Source organism: Danio rerio, chromosome 16 (assembly GCF_049306965.1).
Source record: "Danio rerio strain Tuebingen ecotype United States chromosome 16, GRCz12tu, whole genome shotgun sequence".
In the NCBI taxonomy this organism is placed as follows: Eukaryota; Metazoa; Chordata; class Actinopteri; order Cypriniformes; family Danionidae; genus Danio; species Danio rerio.
The window spans coordinates 24,213,272-24,233,063 of record NC_133191.1 but is presented as its reverse complement, the minus strand read 5'-3'; the positions used below and the strand labels follow the sequence as shown (position 1 = coordinate 24,233,063).

At 33.5% G+C, this 19,792-nt stretch overlaps 1 protein-coding gene across 1 annotated transcript in view; it reads left to right on the top strand.

Moving 5' to 3' along the window:
• Positions 1-19,792, top strand: part of efna4 (ephrin A4) — a 92,415-nt gene that overhangs the window by 68,251 nt on the left and 4,372 nt on the right. Inside the window, exon 4 of the mRNA XM_001342982.9 lies at positions 19,147-19,173. Within this exon, the coding sequence (XP_001343018.4) occupies positions 19,147-19,173 (27 nt within the window). The remainder of the gene's footprint in view (positions 1-19,146; positions 19,174-19,792) is intronic.

Genomic DNA, 19,792 nt, shown 5'->3' with positions numbered 1-19,792 from the left:
TCACTCGCTCTGTAGACTCGTCCTCATCTTCTCGTTCGCCCTCTCCTGCTAATGCATTTCCCCCTTTACCAGCTCTTTATGCTGTTTTTCATCCATTTCTTCTCTCTCTGTCACTGGAGCTTCCATGTAGATTAAAGTCGACAAATTATGGTTTAAAATGTAATAAATGGTAAACAATAACCTGCTGTTGTGTTGTTGAAAAACAATGCATTTATATTGAGATTTTGTTTGTTATTATACAAGTTGATGTTATTATACGAGACATTTTTACATTTTATCATTTATTTTCTGTTAATTATATTGATACAGTATATACACAATGTATTGTATGTACAGTAGTAGTAGTAGCAGCAGCAGTAGTAGTAAAAAGCATATATAAGTACAGCTCTCACAAATCTATCTTTTAAATTCATATTTTTTTAATAGGAAGCTATACAATATTATATTTGTGCATATACATTAGATTAGTCAGTACTGAAGCCAAATTTAGAGCTCATCTAAATAACTTGTGATAACGGTCCAAAACCTAGTACAGACAAATGTATATGTTACAGAAAAATATTTAATACAAATAAAAAAAGGAAAAGTCACGAGAAACAGAAAAAAAAATAAAAACATTAAAAAAATTTTTTTTAATTTTGTAGATTATCATTTGTTTTTGCAAAATTTAATTGTATTATCTTTCCATTTATAAGTATGTTCGGTGACTAAAATATTATTTTAATATATTCATCCGTTTAATAAATCTGTTTAAATGCACAAAAATGCATTGCCTATATTTACTGAGAAATGCATAAAAATATTTATTTTCAATATGGGCTGTACTCAGTTATGCTGAGCACTGTACATTGTGTGTTAATAAATGATGATAACAGATTTTAAATATTTGTCATATTTATGATTTTGTTTAATTAGTAGATTAAAGTCAAAATAAAATATGTTGTTTGAGATTTGCTCTCAAGTTATCTTTTATTTATAAAAAAAATGTTTCTTTTTTTCCCCTAATTTCTGTTTAACAAAGAGTAAATTTTTCAACACATTTCTAAACATAATAATTTTAATAACTTTCTAATAACTGATTCATTTTATCTTTGTCATGATGACAGTAAATAATATTTTACCTGATATTTTTCAAGACACTATACTGTACAACTTAAAGTGACATATAAAGAATTAACTAGGTTAATTAGGTTAGGCAGTTATGGTATAATGACAGTTTGATCTGTAGACTATTGAAAAAATAGCTTAAAGTGGCTAATAATTTTGACCTTAAAAAGGTTTTTTTAAATATTAAAAACTGCTTTTATTCTAGCCAAAATAAAACAAGTAAGACTTTCTCCAGAAGAAAAGTGTGTGTGTGTGTGTGTGTGTGTGTGTGTGTGTGTGTGTGTGTTCGTGTTTGTGTGTGTGTGCGTGCGTGTGTGTGTGTGTGTGTGTGTGTGTGTGTGTGTGTGTGTGTGTGTGTGTTGTGTGTGTGTAGATATTGTGTTTTTATAGGTAATAAATCATTCTTCAATTTAAAGTCTTAAATTGTATTCGACATTTTTTGTTGCTAAATGATAGAGCCAAATGCAGCTAAATTACTTTAAATTATTACAATTTAATCAGCCTTTTATTTTTACAACAAATAAAAAATAAAATATACCGTAGTCATTGTCCATGTTCCTGGAAAACAACAGCTTTATTTTTTTATATTGTCTATTTATTTAATTTTATTTATTTATTATTGTATTTTATTATCAATCCATAATTAATAATTACAATTATGCAGTTATCCAATTATACAGTTATGCGTTAATACAGATTGTTTTACAAAACAATAATACATTTATTTTATTATTGTAGATAATGCATAATTATTCAACAAGGATGTCAAAATCAAATGAACTAATAAACTGTGAAGAGCTTTTTTTTTTTTTTTTTAAATCTATAATAATTTATAATTTTTCAGAATTTATGCCAGTTAAATACAAAAAAAAAAGGTCCCACTTTATATTAAGTGTCCCTAACTACTATGTACTTACATCAAAAAAATAAATACAATGTACTTACTGTGTTTATAATGTATTTGAGAACACTTGTGGAGCTTTTGAGTTGGAAAAGAGGTTGGGTTATGGACAGGTTTGGTGGCATGGGTAGGTTTAAGGGTAGGTTAAGGTGGAAGGGATGGTCAACAGTGTATTTACAAATGTAATTACAAAAGTTAATTACAGATGTATTTACATACATGTATTTAATCAAGCATAAGTACACAGTAAATACATGTATTTACACAATAAGTACATTATAACAAACTATTAATTCCTGTGTAGGTATATTAGTTAAGGCCACTTAATATAAAGTGGGACCAAAAAAAAAAAAAAAAAAAAAAAAAATATATATATATATATATATATATATATATATATGTGTGTGTGTGTGTGTGTGTGTGTGTGTATACAGACATGCTGTGAGTATTGCTATGTGTGTGTGCACGCATTTGTGTGTGCGTTTCACTGGCTCTCAGACCCCTGCAGTTGTGTTGACCTTCCGCTCGGCTTGGCTGATGTGGGATCAGCAGGGAATGTCGGACAGTACGAATGGGAATGGCAGTCCAGTCCGTAAACCGTCCGACCCAATTCCACCTCCCACTTTACACACACACGCACATGAACTCAGACAATGTCCAATCCCATATCTGCATCCTGTCCTGCCCCCAAAACCTGCCTTCTGGCCTCTGCAGTCTCACAGACACCATACTACAGCGCTTCACCTTTATCACAGGCTATATTGACTGCATGATGTTGTGCTTAAATAGATATTTTACCAGAAATAATTGAATTCTGTCATAATTTAAATGGTTGAAACCAGTAGCTGTTTATTTCCGATAATTAAAGTCAATGGCAGTTACATTTTTTATTGATTATTATTATTCATTCTTTTGTGTTCAACATCATACATCCACTAAAAGATATAGAAAAATACTTTAATACAAATAATCTAGAAATGTGCATATTATTCATGAACATTACTGAAATATCTGAATAAAAAAAGCTGAATAAATGTATACATTTCAACTCATTTGCATAAGCGAATGATGAGATTTCTGAAGGCAAATATTCCACGTGGAATCCCCCTCACATACTGTATGCACCTTAATATTCAATTACTGCGCATGACTGTTTTGCAAAACATTCATTCTCTGCTGGATTTTGCACACCAGTTTTTAACATTTATACAAACCTTTTTTGGTGAAACTTTACCATAAGGTTTCATTAGTATTTACTTACATGAACTAATAATGAACAATCCTTGTACTGCATTTATTAATTATAGTTCAACATTTCACTCATGAATTGTTAAAAACCGAATTCATGTTTGTTATTATCATGCACTAATGAACTAACACTGAACAACTTTATTTTCATTAACAAACATGAAAAAATACTGTAATAAATGTACTGCTCATTGTTTGTTCACGTTGGTAAGTGCATTAACAACATTAACTAATACAACCTTATTGTTACGCCTTTATTTATTTATTTTTTACTTGTTTATTTATATTTATTTAACCATATGACAGTAAACACTTTGAATCCTGAATGTGAGCCTGGTTATATGTTATTTAAAAATCAGTTATAGCCTTTTCTCACCGCAGCTGGAATATCATTTCATTTTTTTTTTTTTTGTAGTTCAACTTTTAGAAGTCACTTTAAAGTACAACTTTAACTGTTATTTCCACAGTTTGATGTCTTTGTTTGTTTGATCATTAGATTTAATCACCATCATTTTTCTTGGTTGCCAGCAAACATGATTTTTTTTGTTTACCGTAGATGATCATTTTTAACGGTCAAACTTTCAAGACATCCCATTTGTGATTTTCTTACTTAAGGGTTGTAGTGTTTTTTTTACCTAGAGTTTTTGTCTTGTTTCTAGTTAGGCTTTTCAGAATAGTCAATTAATTGTCTTCTCGCACAAACCCGTGGACATGACCTTAACCATTTTTGATGATTCAATATATATCGTCCATACATAAAAACAATTCTAGCAACATTTTAACTGATTATGCAACATCTTTATCTCTATTGGAGGCGTCAGCGTCAGTATGCTTAAAAAACATTTTAGTATTTAAGGTTAATTACTATAGACCAGTGGTTCTTAAAGTTTTTTCACCAAGTACCACCTCAGAAAGAAAAATTCTCTCCAAGTATCACCATAATGACTGGTATTGAATATACGTAGTAAGCCTAATTAAGAGGCGTCAGCTCTGCACAGTTCACAAAAGTGGCAGATTTATTCCTATTATTATGAATATTTATTATTGTCAGCCACTTTAAACATAATAAAAAGTTAGAACAATAGCACACAGTTAAAAAAAGATAAATAAAATGTCAACATCTAAATTAAAATGTGATTGTAATAGTTTATTAGAAACGGCACTGTTCTTAAAAAGTTAAAAGAAAACTGCTGTAAATGTATAGTGTTATCATAAAATATATTCATCAAAACCTGCAAATGTTTCTTGGACCTGATAAATATAGGTTATAGCGAATGTCATAATATTCATATATAACTCTGTTTGATAAATTTTGAAATATATGTTGCATGTATATATGACTTAGTTGTATATCTTTGAAATATAAACGTTAACCTGTATTCTAAATATATTAATTGGATTTACATATTTAAATTAGAAATGAGATCTGTTTGCCGCCTGTTAGAGTAGGCTATGCGTGTTAGAGAAGCAAGTGATTAAACTATACCTGTCAACATTCAATATAAAAATACGAGATACGCCCCCAACAACCGTTACGAGTATGGGGAGGAAAATAACCTCAAATGATAGAATACATAATAAACATTAGAAAAATGAAAATAAAATCAAATGTTTAGCCTATTAAATCTATCAATCTAACCTATCAATTTCCTGATCACTTCGTTGTGATCGTACACGTCAAAGGGTTAAAAGCGTGATCATTGTTTTACTTGAATACTCCGCGTACCACTAGAAGGAAGCCTGCGTACCATTTGGTACATGTACCACAGTTTGGGAACCATTGCTATAGACCATTTTGTGGGGTATAAACAAAAACAATGGTCCCAACGAATTTCCTGTTTTACATTTCTATAGCTTCCGAGAATCCAAAAAAAGCCACATACTGATAAATTATGATAGCTGTTTTAACATGAATTTATTATTGATGTCCCTCTTGTTACAGTTATGAAATAATTTGATAAAAAGCAGGAAATGTTCATGGGCCAATGACATCACCACACTGAAATGGTTGAATGTATATTTTCATGGGTGAGTGACGGCTGAAAATAGCAGATCTAAAAATCGCAGCCTTTTTCTTTTAACATGCACTTGTTTGTTAGCATCTATTATTATTTATTTGTTTAGGACATTCATTTTCACATTCTTATTTCAATTCCTAATTATTCAACTGTTAAACTGACTATAATTAAATTTAATATTCTTAAGAAAAAAATATTATGTATTCTTTGGAGGAGTGTACTTGCATTATGATGCTATTATATTGTAATTTTGGCATTATATAATGAGAGACATAAAATGGTCTTAAAATGGCAATATTATCGTTTATCGCAATATTCTTTGGTGAAATATATTGAACAACCAAAAATAGATATCATGACAGGCCTACATCTGGTTCAAATTTCTGAAACATGTTAAATCGAAGCATTTTCTAGACACACAAAAAAAATTGTCTTTTTTCAAGAAATAATATGTCAAAGTTAAGTGAAAAACCAAAGTAATATAATCTGCCTATGGGGTTAGCCAAATAATATTATGTCAAAACAAAAAAACAAGATTATTTTGCTTACCCCATTAGCAAATTAGTTTGGACTAGAAACGACAAGAATAAAAACCAAGTTAGAAATACATTTTTACAGTGCATCCAGATGACAGCCACACACAAAACCTAAAAACATCAGATTTATCCACAACCCACAGAAAGGTGATCGTTCTACAAATAACGAGGCAAAACATATGCACTGCAGCCTTAGTTATCGCAGTTTTTGAGTTGGAAAAGTGCTAAAACGTCATATTTGTTCCCCGCCGAGCGAATCAAACAGAAACTCTGTTGTGAAATCAAATTCTTGAAGCCTTTAAGGAGGTGTTTTGCTCAAGTGTTGTGAAATATTTCGTTTCTAGTTTGCAGTTGGAGCAGAAAATCCTTGCTCAATTGATTATAAATGTTTGTATGTGAAACATCTGTAGCTGAGAGTGATCTGAGGTGGACGTTGTTTATTTTAGGAGGGCCTGTTTGATAAGAGGAGATGGAGTTTTGTGTTGGGTTCCAGGAGAAAAAGGCTCCTTCATTCAGTCTTACTTAATCCATGCTGGACGCTCTAATGAATGCGTGGAATGACAACTTTTCTTCCTCGTCTTTGCACATTTTCCTCTTCTCATGCTCCCGCTTCAGATGCACCATCTCTTTTATCCGTCTCTTTCTCTTTTTTCCCTTCCTCTCTATCTTTTTCCCTCTTTTTCTGTTCTCTGACCGAGACTAATCCCAACTAAACTGTAGCATCCCTGCGTCTCCCTCCCTCCTTTTCTCTTTCTCCTCCTCGTGTTTAGTCGTTCCTGGAGTGGCACTAATCTCCCCCACTCTGTTTCTTTTAGTCTTTTCCTCCCCTCCCTCATTTTTATGATCTTTCGTTACCAGAGCAAAACTAATCAGAGTCTTATCCACTGCACTTTCTTTGAGTCTCTTCAAACCTCCGCCATTTCTGGATTGACGCGCAAATTCCATCTCTTCCTGGTATCATGTTCTTGAATAGTTATAGACAAATCCATTTATATTTATATTTGATTTCAGGCATTGAAATGGTAAAAGTGTTACACAGCTATTGAATGTAGGTGTTTTTCTCGGTACATTAAAATGTGATCTATCTATCTATCTATCTATCTATCTATCTATCTATCTATCTATCTATCTATCTATCTATCTATCTATCTATCTATCTATCTATCTATCTGTCTGTCTGTCTGTCTGTCTGTCTGTCTGTCTGTCTGTCTGTCTGTCTGTCTGTCTGTCTGTCTGTCTGTCTGTCTGTCTGTCTGTCTGTCTGTCTGTCTGTCTGTCTGTCTATCTACCTAGAGCACAAATACTGATATATATAATTTTATCATGATTTACTGAAGACATGCACTAAAATGTCATTTACTGTAACAATACAATAGTGTTTATATACTGTAAGCATATTGGCGGTCATTATTAGAACAAGGATCACTTGTAGGCATATTCAAATCTTTATGGACCATTTTCACAAGCCTGTTATGATGCATTTAATGGTCATCTTAATCTTAAATCCTTGAAAGTGTTTCATATTTAGATTCTTTTTTAAATGTATGAACATTTATATGTATTTACGTATATATTATATCATCTTTGCTTCAAATTACAAAAAACGAAGTACTGCTTGTGCGAAGCATTACTAATGCAGCTTCTATGGAGCAGGACAGTAAATATGACATTATTCTCTCTTCTGCCTGCCATTTTTAGTCTTACTTTTACATTTTTAGTCTTATTTTTTTTTTTTTGTCTTGATAAGACAATCGTGGAGTTTTTCTTTTATTATTTCCGGAAATAAGATTGTAAAAATATTATTTGTTGAACTCACTCACTGCCCTTTAACTCACCCATTCACTGTTTCCCATTCACTATTATATTTAAAATTATATCTTAATTTAATCTAATTAAATAATTTATTTATATCATTATATATCTTTATATAATCATTGTAAAAAATTTCCTAATGTTAAAACAGGACCCAAATCCCATTTGAGGCCCACCACAACATGACGTAGGAGTGCGGTTTCCCCTGCCCACTGAATTGATTGGCAGCCACCATTTTTCTATAATAACATGTATACACCTGTCCGAGGAACTTTTTTTTTTAAATAAACTAGGATAAAAATATTTGTTAAAACTCTCTGTGATTTTTAGAAGTTTTCTAAACGTTTTTTTTTTTTTTTTTTTTTTTTTTTAAACAGAGTATGTTTGTAATAAAGATAGTAAAATCCATACGTAATTATTAACCGCTACAATCACCATGGCCACATGGTGTCAGTAAACCCTAATATGTGTGTGTGCTGCAAACTGCAAATGGCATTTATGTGAGTCTCATTTCAGAAAGGCACCACAAGAATAAACACCACAAGTCCATTAAATAAACTTATTTGGGATTTTGACTGTTGAGCTGTATTTCAGCTTCATCCGAGTCTGTCTAAGTCACTGTGGTGTTTATCTGACGTAACGCATGATGAGAAGCAGACACGCACATGGGAACAGTGGGCGGGTAGAAGCAGCTCATTTGTATTTAAAGCTACATTCTACAAAAACAGCTACAGTATACTCGGACAACAAAATTAGCAGAATCTGGAGGCTACAATAAATTATCTGATGGGTATTTTGAGCTGAAATTTACAGACATATCCTGGAGACACCAAAGGCTTATCTTACACCTTAAAAAGGGTCAAATAGATGCCCTTTAAAGGTACAAAAGTATACCCTATATGTACAAAAATGTTCCTTTAAGGTAACAATGTGCACCTGTAAGGTACCAAATGTACTTTTAAAAAAGGTACTGCACCAGTGACAGCTTTTGTACCTTTATTTATTAGTGTGTATGACGCGAAAAAAATCTATAATGTAAATAATAACCCCATACAGTATGTTGATATTTAACTACTCAGCACCTAAATATAAAGTTACACTGTTGCAAAGAACCCTCAAGATAAAGTGTAAGCCCTTTTAAGTCAGATTTTATAATGCATTCATGTTTTCATTTCTAATCAAAATACTTTATTTTTGTTTATATTTTAGTTCAAGTTTTTAGCACACATTTTTATCATAATTACCCATAACAAAATAATTATCTGCTAATCATGCTTATTTTTAGCAACCAGATCTTTAAATTCCAGTCTATCCACAAAAACTTGACATTATTTGCAATCGGTGACGTTTATTTATAAACTTATTTTAAGAGGAGCACGTGCTTATGATTGATCACAGCTGGTCCCGCATTAGCTAATGCATGATCCACCAATCAGACGATTCCTAACTCACTATAAATAACCAGAGTTTCTTACTTTAGTTATCTTAGCCTTAAAGAATCCCCCTTCCACCCCACACAGCGACCCAGTGGTTAGCACTGTTCCCTCACAGCAAGAACATAACTGGTTCAAATCCTTAACAAGACAGTTGACGTTTCTGTGCAGAATTTACATGTTCTCCCCATGCCTGTGTGGGTTCCCCTGGGTTTTCCTATTTCCTCCCACAGTCCAAAGACATTCGTCATAAATGAACTGACCAATCTAAATTGGCACTATAGTTAAGCTCTTAACCAGCAGCAAATCTCTATATAGCAATTTCGAAATCGTCATTAGTCCTAAATAAGGGGAGAGTTTAAGAGACCTACCTGAGCTCAAACTCCCCTATCGCCCTGCAAACACGAGGAAGCCCTGGGCTCAAGGATCTTATGAGATCAGGGCTATCTTCAAGGACAGCATGTCAAACTCGCTTTATAATCAATCATCAGCTAAGTGTGAACTCTTGAATTATTTGATATTTTTTATTATCTGCCACAGCTCAGTCTTCCTGACAACAGTAAATGTATTAGGCCAGTGATCCTCAAACTTTTTTCACAAAGAACCACCTCATACAAAATTGTCTCTCCAAGTACCACCATAATGACTGGTATTGAAATACATAGGAGGGCTAATTAAGCAGCTACAACTCTGCATAGTTCACAAACGTGATAGATGAATTCTTATTATTATGAACATTTATTGTTGTCAGCCATTTTTAACACAATAAACAGTTTAAATAATTACACACATTTAAAAAAAAAGACAAATAAAACGTCAACGTTTAAATTAAAATGTGATTTTAAAAGTTAATTAAAAATGGCACTGTTCCTAAAAAGTTAAAAGAAAACTGCTGTACTTAAATGTAAAGTATTATCATAAATAATAATACTGGCCAGCCCAGGTGGGGCCCACGCGGGCTAGCCAAGGTGGGGCCCACGAGGGGCTGCCCAGGTGAGTCCTACACAGGCCATCCCAGATTGGTTCCACATTGACCATCCCATATTGGTGGATTCAGAGCATATGCCCCAGTAAAAGTCTCTAGTGCCCCAGTTAATACTTTGAGGTACAATTTACTTTATATGCAAGTGTATTTATTAAGAGTGGTAATCCCAGAATAAAGATGTTATTAATCTATGTGCACCAACTTTGATGAAAGCAATATAGTTTTAATCAAAAAGCAAACTGAGCATGTGCGCAGAGAAAAACATACCCACCATATGATGGTGATCTTGTTTAGACTAAGCATGCCTCCTGATAGATTTTTTTTGCATGAAGCTAAAAAGAGGGATGATGAGTCAGGGAGGACAGACTTAAACCTAATTTTCGGCCATGAGTCGGGTCTAAGACAACACAACAGATAATTCTATAAAACACTTTTTTCCCTATAGAATTGTCTATTGGCTTTCTTTTCCAAAAGCCTAAAAACCACATTTAACTTGAACACCTGCACTAATTATCCTCATTTGCTCGACACGTCTCTGCATTCTCCTCCACATTACTCTTTCATCCGCTCCATCTTTTCCGCATACAGTATCTTCTTGCACCACCTTTACAGCATGTTTCCTGCACTGTTATCCCTCTGATCACTGCTATGTAAAAACGAATGAAAGGGTAGGTGTGTGACAGGACTTTGCGCCTGGGCATGTTTTGCACAGCTGGTGTTTGTTCCTCCTGGTCGTGCCATAAACCGATGCTTGTTCCTTCCTGTGGCGCCTCTTTTATCTGACAGTTCGTGTTCAAGTGAAGGTCCTGTCAGAGCTGGCAGTTTCAGCCTCGCAACTAGAGAAACAACACCAGCACAGCTAAACCTCAGTCACGCGGCAGTTAAAGTTTAATTAAGTCGAGCTTGTTTCACTCCGTCATTTGAGCCTTAATGGCCAGACTCGTGGGAAACGGCACAAGCGAAGGACAGCACACCAGAGGGAATCGCAGACAAAACAAACTGTCTTTCAGAAAGTTGTTTAATGTGAAATAAGCTTGCAGTGTGTTGAGCTGCAGAATACACCGAGAATAGCCGAATGCAGCTCATTATCCACCTTCTTCTTACAGATGATGCCATGATGCTTTGATTCAATCATGAAAGTAACTTTTGTAAAACTGTAAGCAGCGAGTTAGAGACTGCCAATTAACTGGTTCACTCTTGGAAGGCAATAATTTACCAGTAAATTCAACAGTATTCTCTTTCATTTATCACACATTGAACAGCTCAAACTAAGTTCAAAGAGTAACAGTATGGAAGATTTTTATTGGGAGACCATACATAACAAATAAAAGCAGAGACACACCAAAGCCATTATCAAAGTACTAGCAATGACAAAAATTGACTGTATTGTCATGTCTCGTCGGTTGCGTCTAGTCCCATTTAGAACAAAATGCTATGCATGAACACCTCAAACAGACGCCTTAAAAATAAATTGTACATTTGGCATCTGCATAAGAGGATGTATCTTTCCATACCCACAGATGGCAGTAATCTGTATTGTCATTTTGTCAAAAGGGAACCATAACAAGTGCTGCACACACATAGGGCCCTATCATACACCCGGCGCAATGTGGCGCAAGGCACGGCGCAATAGTCTTTTGGTAGTTTCAGCTTGGCGCAAGAGTCGTTTTGAGGCATTGCGCTACGCTGTTTAAATAGCAAATGCATTAGCGCTCATATGTGCGCCCATAGGTGTTCTGGTCTAAAAATGAAGGCGTTCTGAGGCGTTCAAGCTTAGATTTGCCCACCTGTCAGGTTTTAAGACCATATGGGGCAGAGCATTTGTATTAGGATATAACTCAGGTTTTTGAGCACACTTCGTTATTATTGTTCATTTATTTGTTTGCTGGAAATTAGAACTGAATTTAGAAATAGTCTTGAAACTAATATTTGCGCTTAATAAACACAATTATTTATTTATAGACTAATTGATGTCTGTGCGTAACAGTTTCCCTATCCAAAAGTGAAAGTAGATCCATTATCTCTCATTTTCACTCAGTAGATGCTCTGTTTAACAGTTTTCTGTTAAAAAAAACTGTTAACTGTTTGTGAACTGTCTAGTGAAATGCTCAGTTTTTCCACTTAGACTTACGTCCTGTAAATAGCGAATGCACTTATGGCGCGACGCAGCTGGCTCTTAAAGGGAATTAGAGATGAGACTCTAATTGGTTTATTCTCAAAACACACCTATAATTCATTTGGAAAATAAATTCAACCCTTTTAGACCATGCACCACGGCGCAAAGCGGATTTTTCTTTCCTTAAATTAGCAAAAATGCGTTCTGACACGCCCTGAAAGCATTTGCGCCCTGCGTTTTGCGCTCTGCGCATGGACCGTCAAGATAGAGCCCATAATGTTGGCTGTTTCTCAATTCCAAGAACGCAAAAAAACTGACTTGCGTTCTAGTGAAGCCCGGTCTTGCTAGGTTACCTCAGAAGAACAAACTTCTGAGACCACGGGAACAGAGAACTTGTCCTCTGAGAAATGAGATATTGCGTTTTTCCTGATGGTCACATGACCTTCACGCGTTTTTAATGGAAAATGATTTAAACATTACAGCATTCATACAACAATTTATTGTTTTTCCCTTTTTAAAAATATACTCTACATAAAGACCTTACAAATATACTTTGCACAATATAAATAAAACTGATTTTTATATGAATTTCAGCAAATAAACACCCTTAATGTGTTTAATACTTTATTAAGACTTTTATTGTAATGCTTACTTTCACAGTTTCATTTAGGGAAACTCCTGAGGTCAATAAGTTATATTTCTGAACTTTAATAATAAATCTACTGTATATAAAATGCTGCGCTTTCCACCACCAGTCGCAATGACTTCTGGAACGTCTAGAGCTACTTTGCTGCTCAAGTCTGCATCCATGCGTCCTCTATCAAGAACACATCAGGGAAGTTTTATGCATCCTCCGTTCTTGTGTTCTTTAGTATTGGAATTAAACTTTTGTAACTGATGATGACGTAACACGAGAACATGAGGATACAAGATCGCTAAAGAACGCATATTGAGAAACAGCCACGATTTAGATTTTAGGCTACTGTCAGTAAGTTCTGTCTTTTAAATGAGATGTTAAACCAAGGTCTTGACTATCTGTAGTTTTTAAAAATCCCATGGCACTTCCTGTAAAGAGTAGGGATGTAACCCTGGTGTCCTGACCAAATTCACTCCATCGGCCCTTACCGATCATGACCTCCCAAACATCCCATCCACCGAACTGGCTCTATCAATCTCTCTTCACTCTACCAATAGCTAGTGTGTGGTGAGCACATTGGCGCCTTTGTCCTGCGGGTGCCGTCGCATCAAACAAGTGGATGCTGCACACTGGTGGTGGTGTGGAGAGACCGCTTCATTATAGTGAAGCACTTTGGGTGCATGGCCATACATGATAAATGCACTATATAAATATACATTACTTACTTACTTGCACACTGATTTGTAGCAAAACACCATATTTAAGCATTCTTTTTCCCCGACAGTCGAAGGCAACTATGCTGAATCAGGCGAACTCTTTCCAATAGGACCCAAAGGAAAGGCAATGTGTGAAACACACCAAACAAACTAGCCTGATAGATGCTCAACAGTGGCCTAGTGCTGCCCAACAGCCGACCATTGGCTTGGTGTTTTCCTGAATTCATGTGAGCAAAAGCTGAGCAGGTCTTTCAGAAGCAATGGAGCATCAGTTAGCAGTTTGCATTAAGTTTTGTTTAATAGATTTTTGGTGAAAAACTAGATTTCCCATGATGCTGTGTGTACATTTCACCAATCATTATCACTGTGATTAAAGTGCACAAATATAGACCCTTAGCTTCACTCATTCCTTTAAAACACAGCAAAGTACACCAAGTAGCTCACATTTTTATTTCCATGTTCTATTCATTCTGATTACCTGCTTGATGCTTACACACTAATGCTTGGACAGAACTTTAGCATCACTTTTTAGTATACAGAATACCCCTTTAGCTTTTACTTCATTGTTTTAGCTAGAAACCATTGTCGATATGCAGACTTTGAGCATGGTAATTTCATTATGTCAGCTTAGATTATGAAATAGCATTGGCTTATTGTTATTTTATAGTTGTTTTTAGAATTATTTTACAAATATATTTTTGTAATAAATACCAATGAATGTACATTATGGTGGCCGTACATTACATGTTTTATATAAGTGGTTATATTTGGAGAAGTGTTTTGGGGTGGGGGGGGTATATGAGATTTTGTTGCATGAAAGACTATGAATGGCAGATTAACCCACTACTTCTCTCAAATATGGTAGGAAATACAATGTAAAAGAAATGTAGAGACATAATTGATGATCGACAAAACGGTGACACATCTAAACAGGCAAACTGGGACACAGCAACATTCTTTGCAACTAGTATTTTTTATTTATGTACTACTTTTTTGATTCTGGGTTTCGAATGTTGTGGTTCTTCTCGTAGCTGGTTGGTTTGGTTTATAGCTTAAGCTGTAACAAAGACTTTTTGAAATAACCTTATGGGAAAAATAAATGGTTAAAATACTTCCGGAAAGAACGCTGCTGTAAAAGTGGGCAGACACTAATGCACTCTTTATAATGGACATGATAAATATTACTGTATAGTCTATATAACGTTATGTGCATGTTGCGCTAATAAAACAATTGCATCATAAACTACAACACTGATGGATATTTTAAAGTGCTTTCCCTCATTTCAACACAAATGGTTCAGTAAACTGCTTGTGACATTAAAAGTAAAAAGGGGGAACGATTACATTTTAAAGTGCTGTGTGGAAAAAGCAAGAGACAGATGTGAGTGATTTGGATAAAGAAAAAGCAAAACCACGAATAGACAAAAATACAGATTACAGAAAGATACGGAGTGTAGAAACAACATTTACCACAGATATTCTTGTTAAACCAATAAAATATAAAAGAATACAAAGCTTTAACTTACTTTGTTTACTAATAAAAATACAATATGATGGAAAACATTCACCTGCATTTATAGATGTAGTTTATTTGTAGTCTAATCATGATTTATTTTTATTTATTTATTTAATTATTTTGACTGGAAGTTCCCTGCAGCAGAATTTCCATCCATAATTTAAAACGCAGTAGACCGATTCAGATGAAGATGGACAATCTGTGATAGATTGTGCTGTTTTTGTAGTGTAACAGTGAAATGGTTCCCCAGAACAGCAGCAGGATCCCCGAAATCTGTTGGTGTGTTGCAGTTAAATTCTTCCCCTCCAAATGAATCATAAAAAACGATTTACGCTCTCTAAAGCTGAATTTTGAGCGATCAAAATCACAAACCAGCCCAATTTTCGGGGCGCCTTAAGGAAGCAGCGTTTGGGGAAATGTCTCTGGACTGCCCTCGTCTTTCATCCCATTCACTTCCTCAGGGCTGCTTGTCAAAACATTAATTCTGCTGTTGTTTTTTTCCTCCTCTCCCTCATTCAGCGTCTTACTCAGTCCTTCTCTCTCCCGCTGTGAAAAGCCATTTCAGTCAGTTCTACTTTCTCTCTAATTGATCCCTGTCTTTTTCTCCTCTTTTTAACTCACTCGCTCCTGCTGTGCGCACACCATTTCCTTTTCCAGTTTCTGTCCATTTCTCCATCCTTTTAATTGTTTTAAAACCTTAAAATCTGTCCGCTTTTTCCTTTTGCCCACCTCAGCGGATGCCTCGTCCTCCCCCTTTTATTCACCTCTCTCGGCTTGTTAGTTTTGTCATTCAGCAGAGCGTTTTTCCAAAGTGCAAAGAAAAAAACTATTTCAGTGTGGTTTTTCCCTGCAGTGCGCAATCTTTCGAAAAAAATATATATTTAAGCGAAAAAAATCTTGTTGCGGCTTTTTTTTTTTTTTTTTTGGAAAGTCGGTTCGTTTTTTTCGTTAAGTCAGAGCAAAAAATGTGTAAAATAGCAGAAATGAGAGAAGCTTTGGTCTTTTTCTCCCTCTTGTCTTGTACGTCTCTCATGTCCTCTTCCAGTCGTTCTCTGCATCAGATCATGGCTGCCATGTTTTATGCAAGTAAAGCGCAACTGCAGCCATTTTGTGCTCAAAAACAAATACTGCCATTTTGTTGTTGCAAACATTTAAATATATTTTAAAAAGAAGAAGATTTTATTTTGTTTTATTTATTTATTTATTTATTTATTTTTTTGGTCTAAATTTTATTTTTCAAGAATACATTTCTCATTTTTTTTCTTCTGTTTAAACATCAGGTGCTTGTTCTGTTGAAAAACAAGAGCATAAAATGTTTTTGTCACAATACCTTATGTTTTTTAAGTTAATTATTTAATAAAGGAAATATTCATTCTACACTGAAAAAATTATGTCTGCAAAGTTGTAGCAAATAATGTATGTGTTAAATTTAAACAAACTAACTAATTTGAGTATTGTTCAACTTAAATTGTTTGTTTAAATTCAGCCCACATAAATTGTTTACAACCACTTAACTCAAAAGAGTAAATCCAAGGAATCATTTATGAACAATTTTTTTTTGGTGTAGTTTTATTACGTGTCTGTTTTTATGTTTGGATTGTTTAACTATGGTTGAACTTATCGTTTTCTTTTCAAATTAATGATTATTTTGTATTTAACATAAGTTTGCTTGTTTTATTTTTACATTTAAAGATTTTGCTTAGTCTTGCAAAATCACTGTTTAGTTTTTTATCATGGTCATATGTTTTTAAACTGATGTTAATCAAATTTATAGATTCTTCTTAAACTCCAGCAAGTTTTATCCTTGCACTTTTAGGAATTTGTAATTTAAACTAGTTTAGTACTCAATTTACAAGCTCATTTAGTACTCATTTATTTGTGGAAAGATACATCTGGACAAAGTGCAATTAAAAATGACACACGTTTGTGATTAATTCAATTTTTGAGTTGTTATTCATGAATGCATTTTTAAATACATTACCTAAGGTTTGATTCTGTTTTGTTTTTCCCTGTTTCTTTCTTTCTTTTTTATTTATTTATTTTTTTTTTTAGTTAATGTTTAAAAATAATTATGCAAAAATTTTTATAGATGCAACTCCTAACTACACGTGAATATTTTTCCATGATATTTAAATAGATTTTCCAGTAATCCTGTTTCAGGGATTAAAATTAAGAAAGGAGAAAACAATTACACTACCGAAAGTCAAACGTTTGGGGTCAGTAGGATTTTTAAATGTCTTAAAATAAGCTTCTCCTGCTCACCAAGTCTGCATTTATTTGATCAAAAATACAGTAATTGTAAAATTATGAAATGTTTTTTTTTTTTTTTTTACAATTTTCAGTCTTCAGTCTCGTGATCCTTCAGAAATCTCTCTAATATTATTATTATAGTAATAGTAATAAAAGCAAAAATGACTGAAGTTATAATTTCATTTAAAAATTATACAATAAGAAAGCAGTTATTTTAAATTGTAATAAATATGTAATATATATGTAATATATAATTAATAATCACAAGGAACAGAACACAGACAGAGGAGCAAAAGAGAGATTTTGTAACATTGTAAAACAATTATATGTTTGACTGTAAAAAAAAAAATGAATTATTTAAAAACTTTACTTACAATTTACTGTGCTTTGATTTTGGTTTGTGGTTGTTCATTCACAAGGCAGTGTTTTTCAACCTGCAGCCCTTTTCTGTCATTTCTTAGTGATTTAATTTGACAAAAAGGCAGTGCTTTTTCTCAAAGGAAGGTCATGGTGTTAATGATGGGTTAAACTAACTTGAACTAACGTGTGCTCGCTAATTTTTTTTTTACGATAAGCCAATTAGTCTGTGGACAATTGACATGACATGATTTTCCTAAATATTTTATAATTATTCCACACTCATTTTTGTAAGAGCACATGAAGTGGAATAAGTGTACTTAAAAATACTTTCAATAATCTAAAAGTATTATAAAAGTATAAAGGAAAAAAATAAAACAAAAATCTAAATATTAAACCGTGTACAGACATGGAATCTTCTGTTACATGAAATCAAAATGAACAGACTTTTTAAGAAGATTTTAAGATTTTACTCTACAAAAGTAAAATGTGAAAGATTTTTTCTTGCTTTTTAAAGTATTGCTGAATAATTAATTGTTAAAAAGACAAAATTATACCTAATTTGAACCTGCTCTTCTTCCAGTATTCCCATTATTTTGTATATGTAAAATAGCATGTTTAATTAAAACAGTACCTTGTTTGCAAATTTAAACATAGCATTTTAGAAAAATTGTAATAAAATATATACACATTTAAAAAGGGGTTATTAATAAATCAATTGGGGAAGTATGTCAATAAATGTAACTTCATTTAGTTCCCAATCGACTTCATGAAATCGTCTTAAAGGTTGTGATAGTGTGAGAGCTTCACTGTTTTAATCTTTCTGGCACAGTTTAACCCAACACATTTCTCCGCTTGTATGGTCTACTACAGTACTATCTGCATTATTTCTGGATCTCTCCGTCTCTCCATTCATCTTTTCTCTGTTGTTTGTCAGTCTGAGCTCCTGTTGAGAGAACCACACTCAGACACAAATTCTTTCTTTCTTTCTTTCCCCCATCTGACCTTCTTTCAAACTCTCTGTTCTCCCTCTGCTTTTCTCACACTCTTCTTTTCTCTTCCTTGTCTTCTCCCGTGTTTCGCTCCATCACTCCATCTTTGTTGGCTTTTGTTGCCCTTCTCTGTTCAGTCTTGTATCTCTTGCTCTTATTTCCCACCCTCTAAATCTTTCCTTTTTTTTGTCTGTTTTTTTTTTTTTTTTGTCTCTTGAAGAATCTTTCATCTCCTTCCACCTTCATTTTTTTTCCTTCTCCGCCATCTTTCTGTGCTCGACCTTTAAGAGAATTTGCATTAAGGATGTATTTTGGGTTTGCGCAGCCGTTTGTAATTTTTCAGTGTGTTTCTGCCTGAGTAATGGTGAAGAGCTCTCTGTGTGCGTTTCTCTCCTCATTTGTTCTCACGAATGATGCTCCAAGTTTGTAGTTCTTTTCAAAAATAAAAAAGTAGATGGAGAAAAAATAAAGCTTGCATTTCACATCTCTCTCTCTCTTTCTCCCTCTCTTTATATCCTGTAGCAACAGCTGGATCATCTAGACAAGAAGGTAGGTGTTTACTGCCATACACTTCCCTTAATTCAACATTATGCATTTTTTAAATCTGTATATTGTTGAAATCAGTATTATTAGCCCCCTTGAATTATTACCCCAATTTAACAGGGAGAAGATTTTTTCAACACATTTCTAAACATTATAGTTTTAATAACTCATCTCAAATAACTGATTTATTTTAACTTTGCCATAATGACAGTAAATAATATTTAAATAGATATTTTTCAAGACACTTCTATACAGCCTAAAGTGATATTTAAAGACTTAACCAGGTTAATTAGGTTAACTAGGCAGGTTAGGATAATTAAGCAAGTTATTGTATAATGATGGTTTGTTCTGTAGACTATCGAAAACAAATATAGCTTAAAGGGCCTAATAATGTTTTCATTCTAGCTGAAATGAAACAAATTTTCTCCAGAAGATAAAAAATATTATTGGATATACTGTGAAAATGTCCTTGCTCTGTTAAACATTTGGGTGATGAAAACAGAAAAAAAGTTCAAAGGGGGCTAATAATTCTGACTTTAACTGTACATGTTATTAGTTCTTCTGTGAATTTTAAATACTTTTTTAAATATTTCCAAAATGCTATTTTATGGAGATTTAATAAATA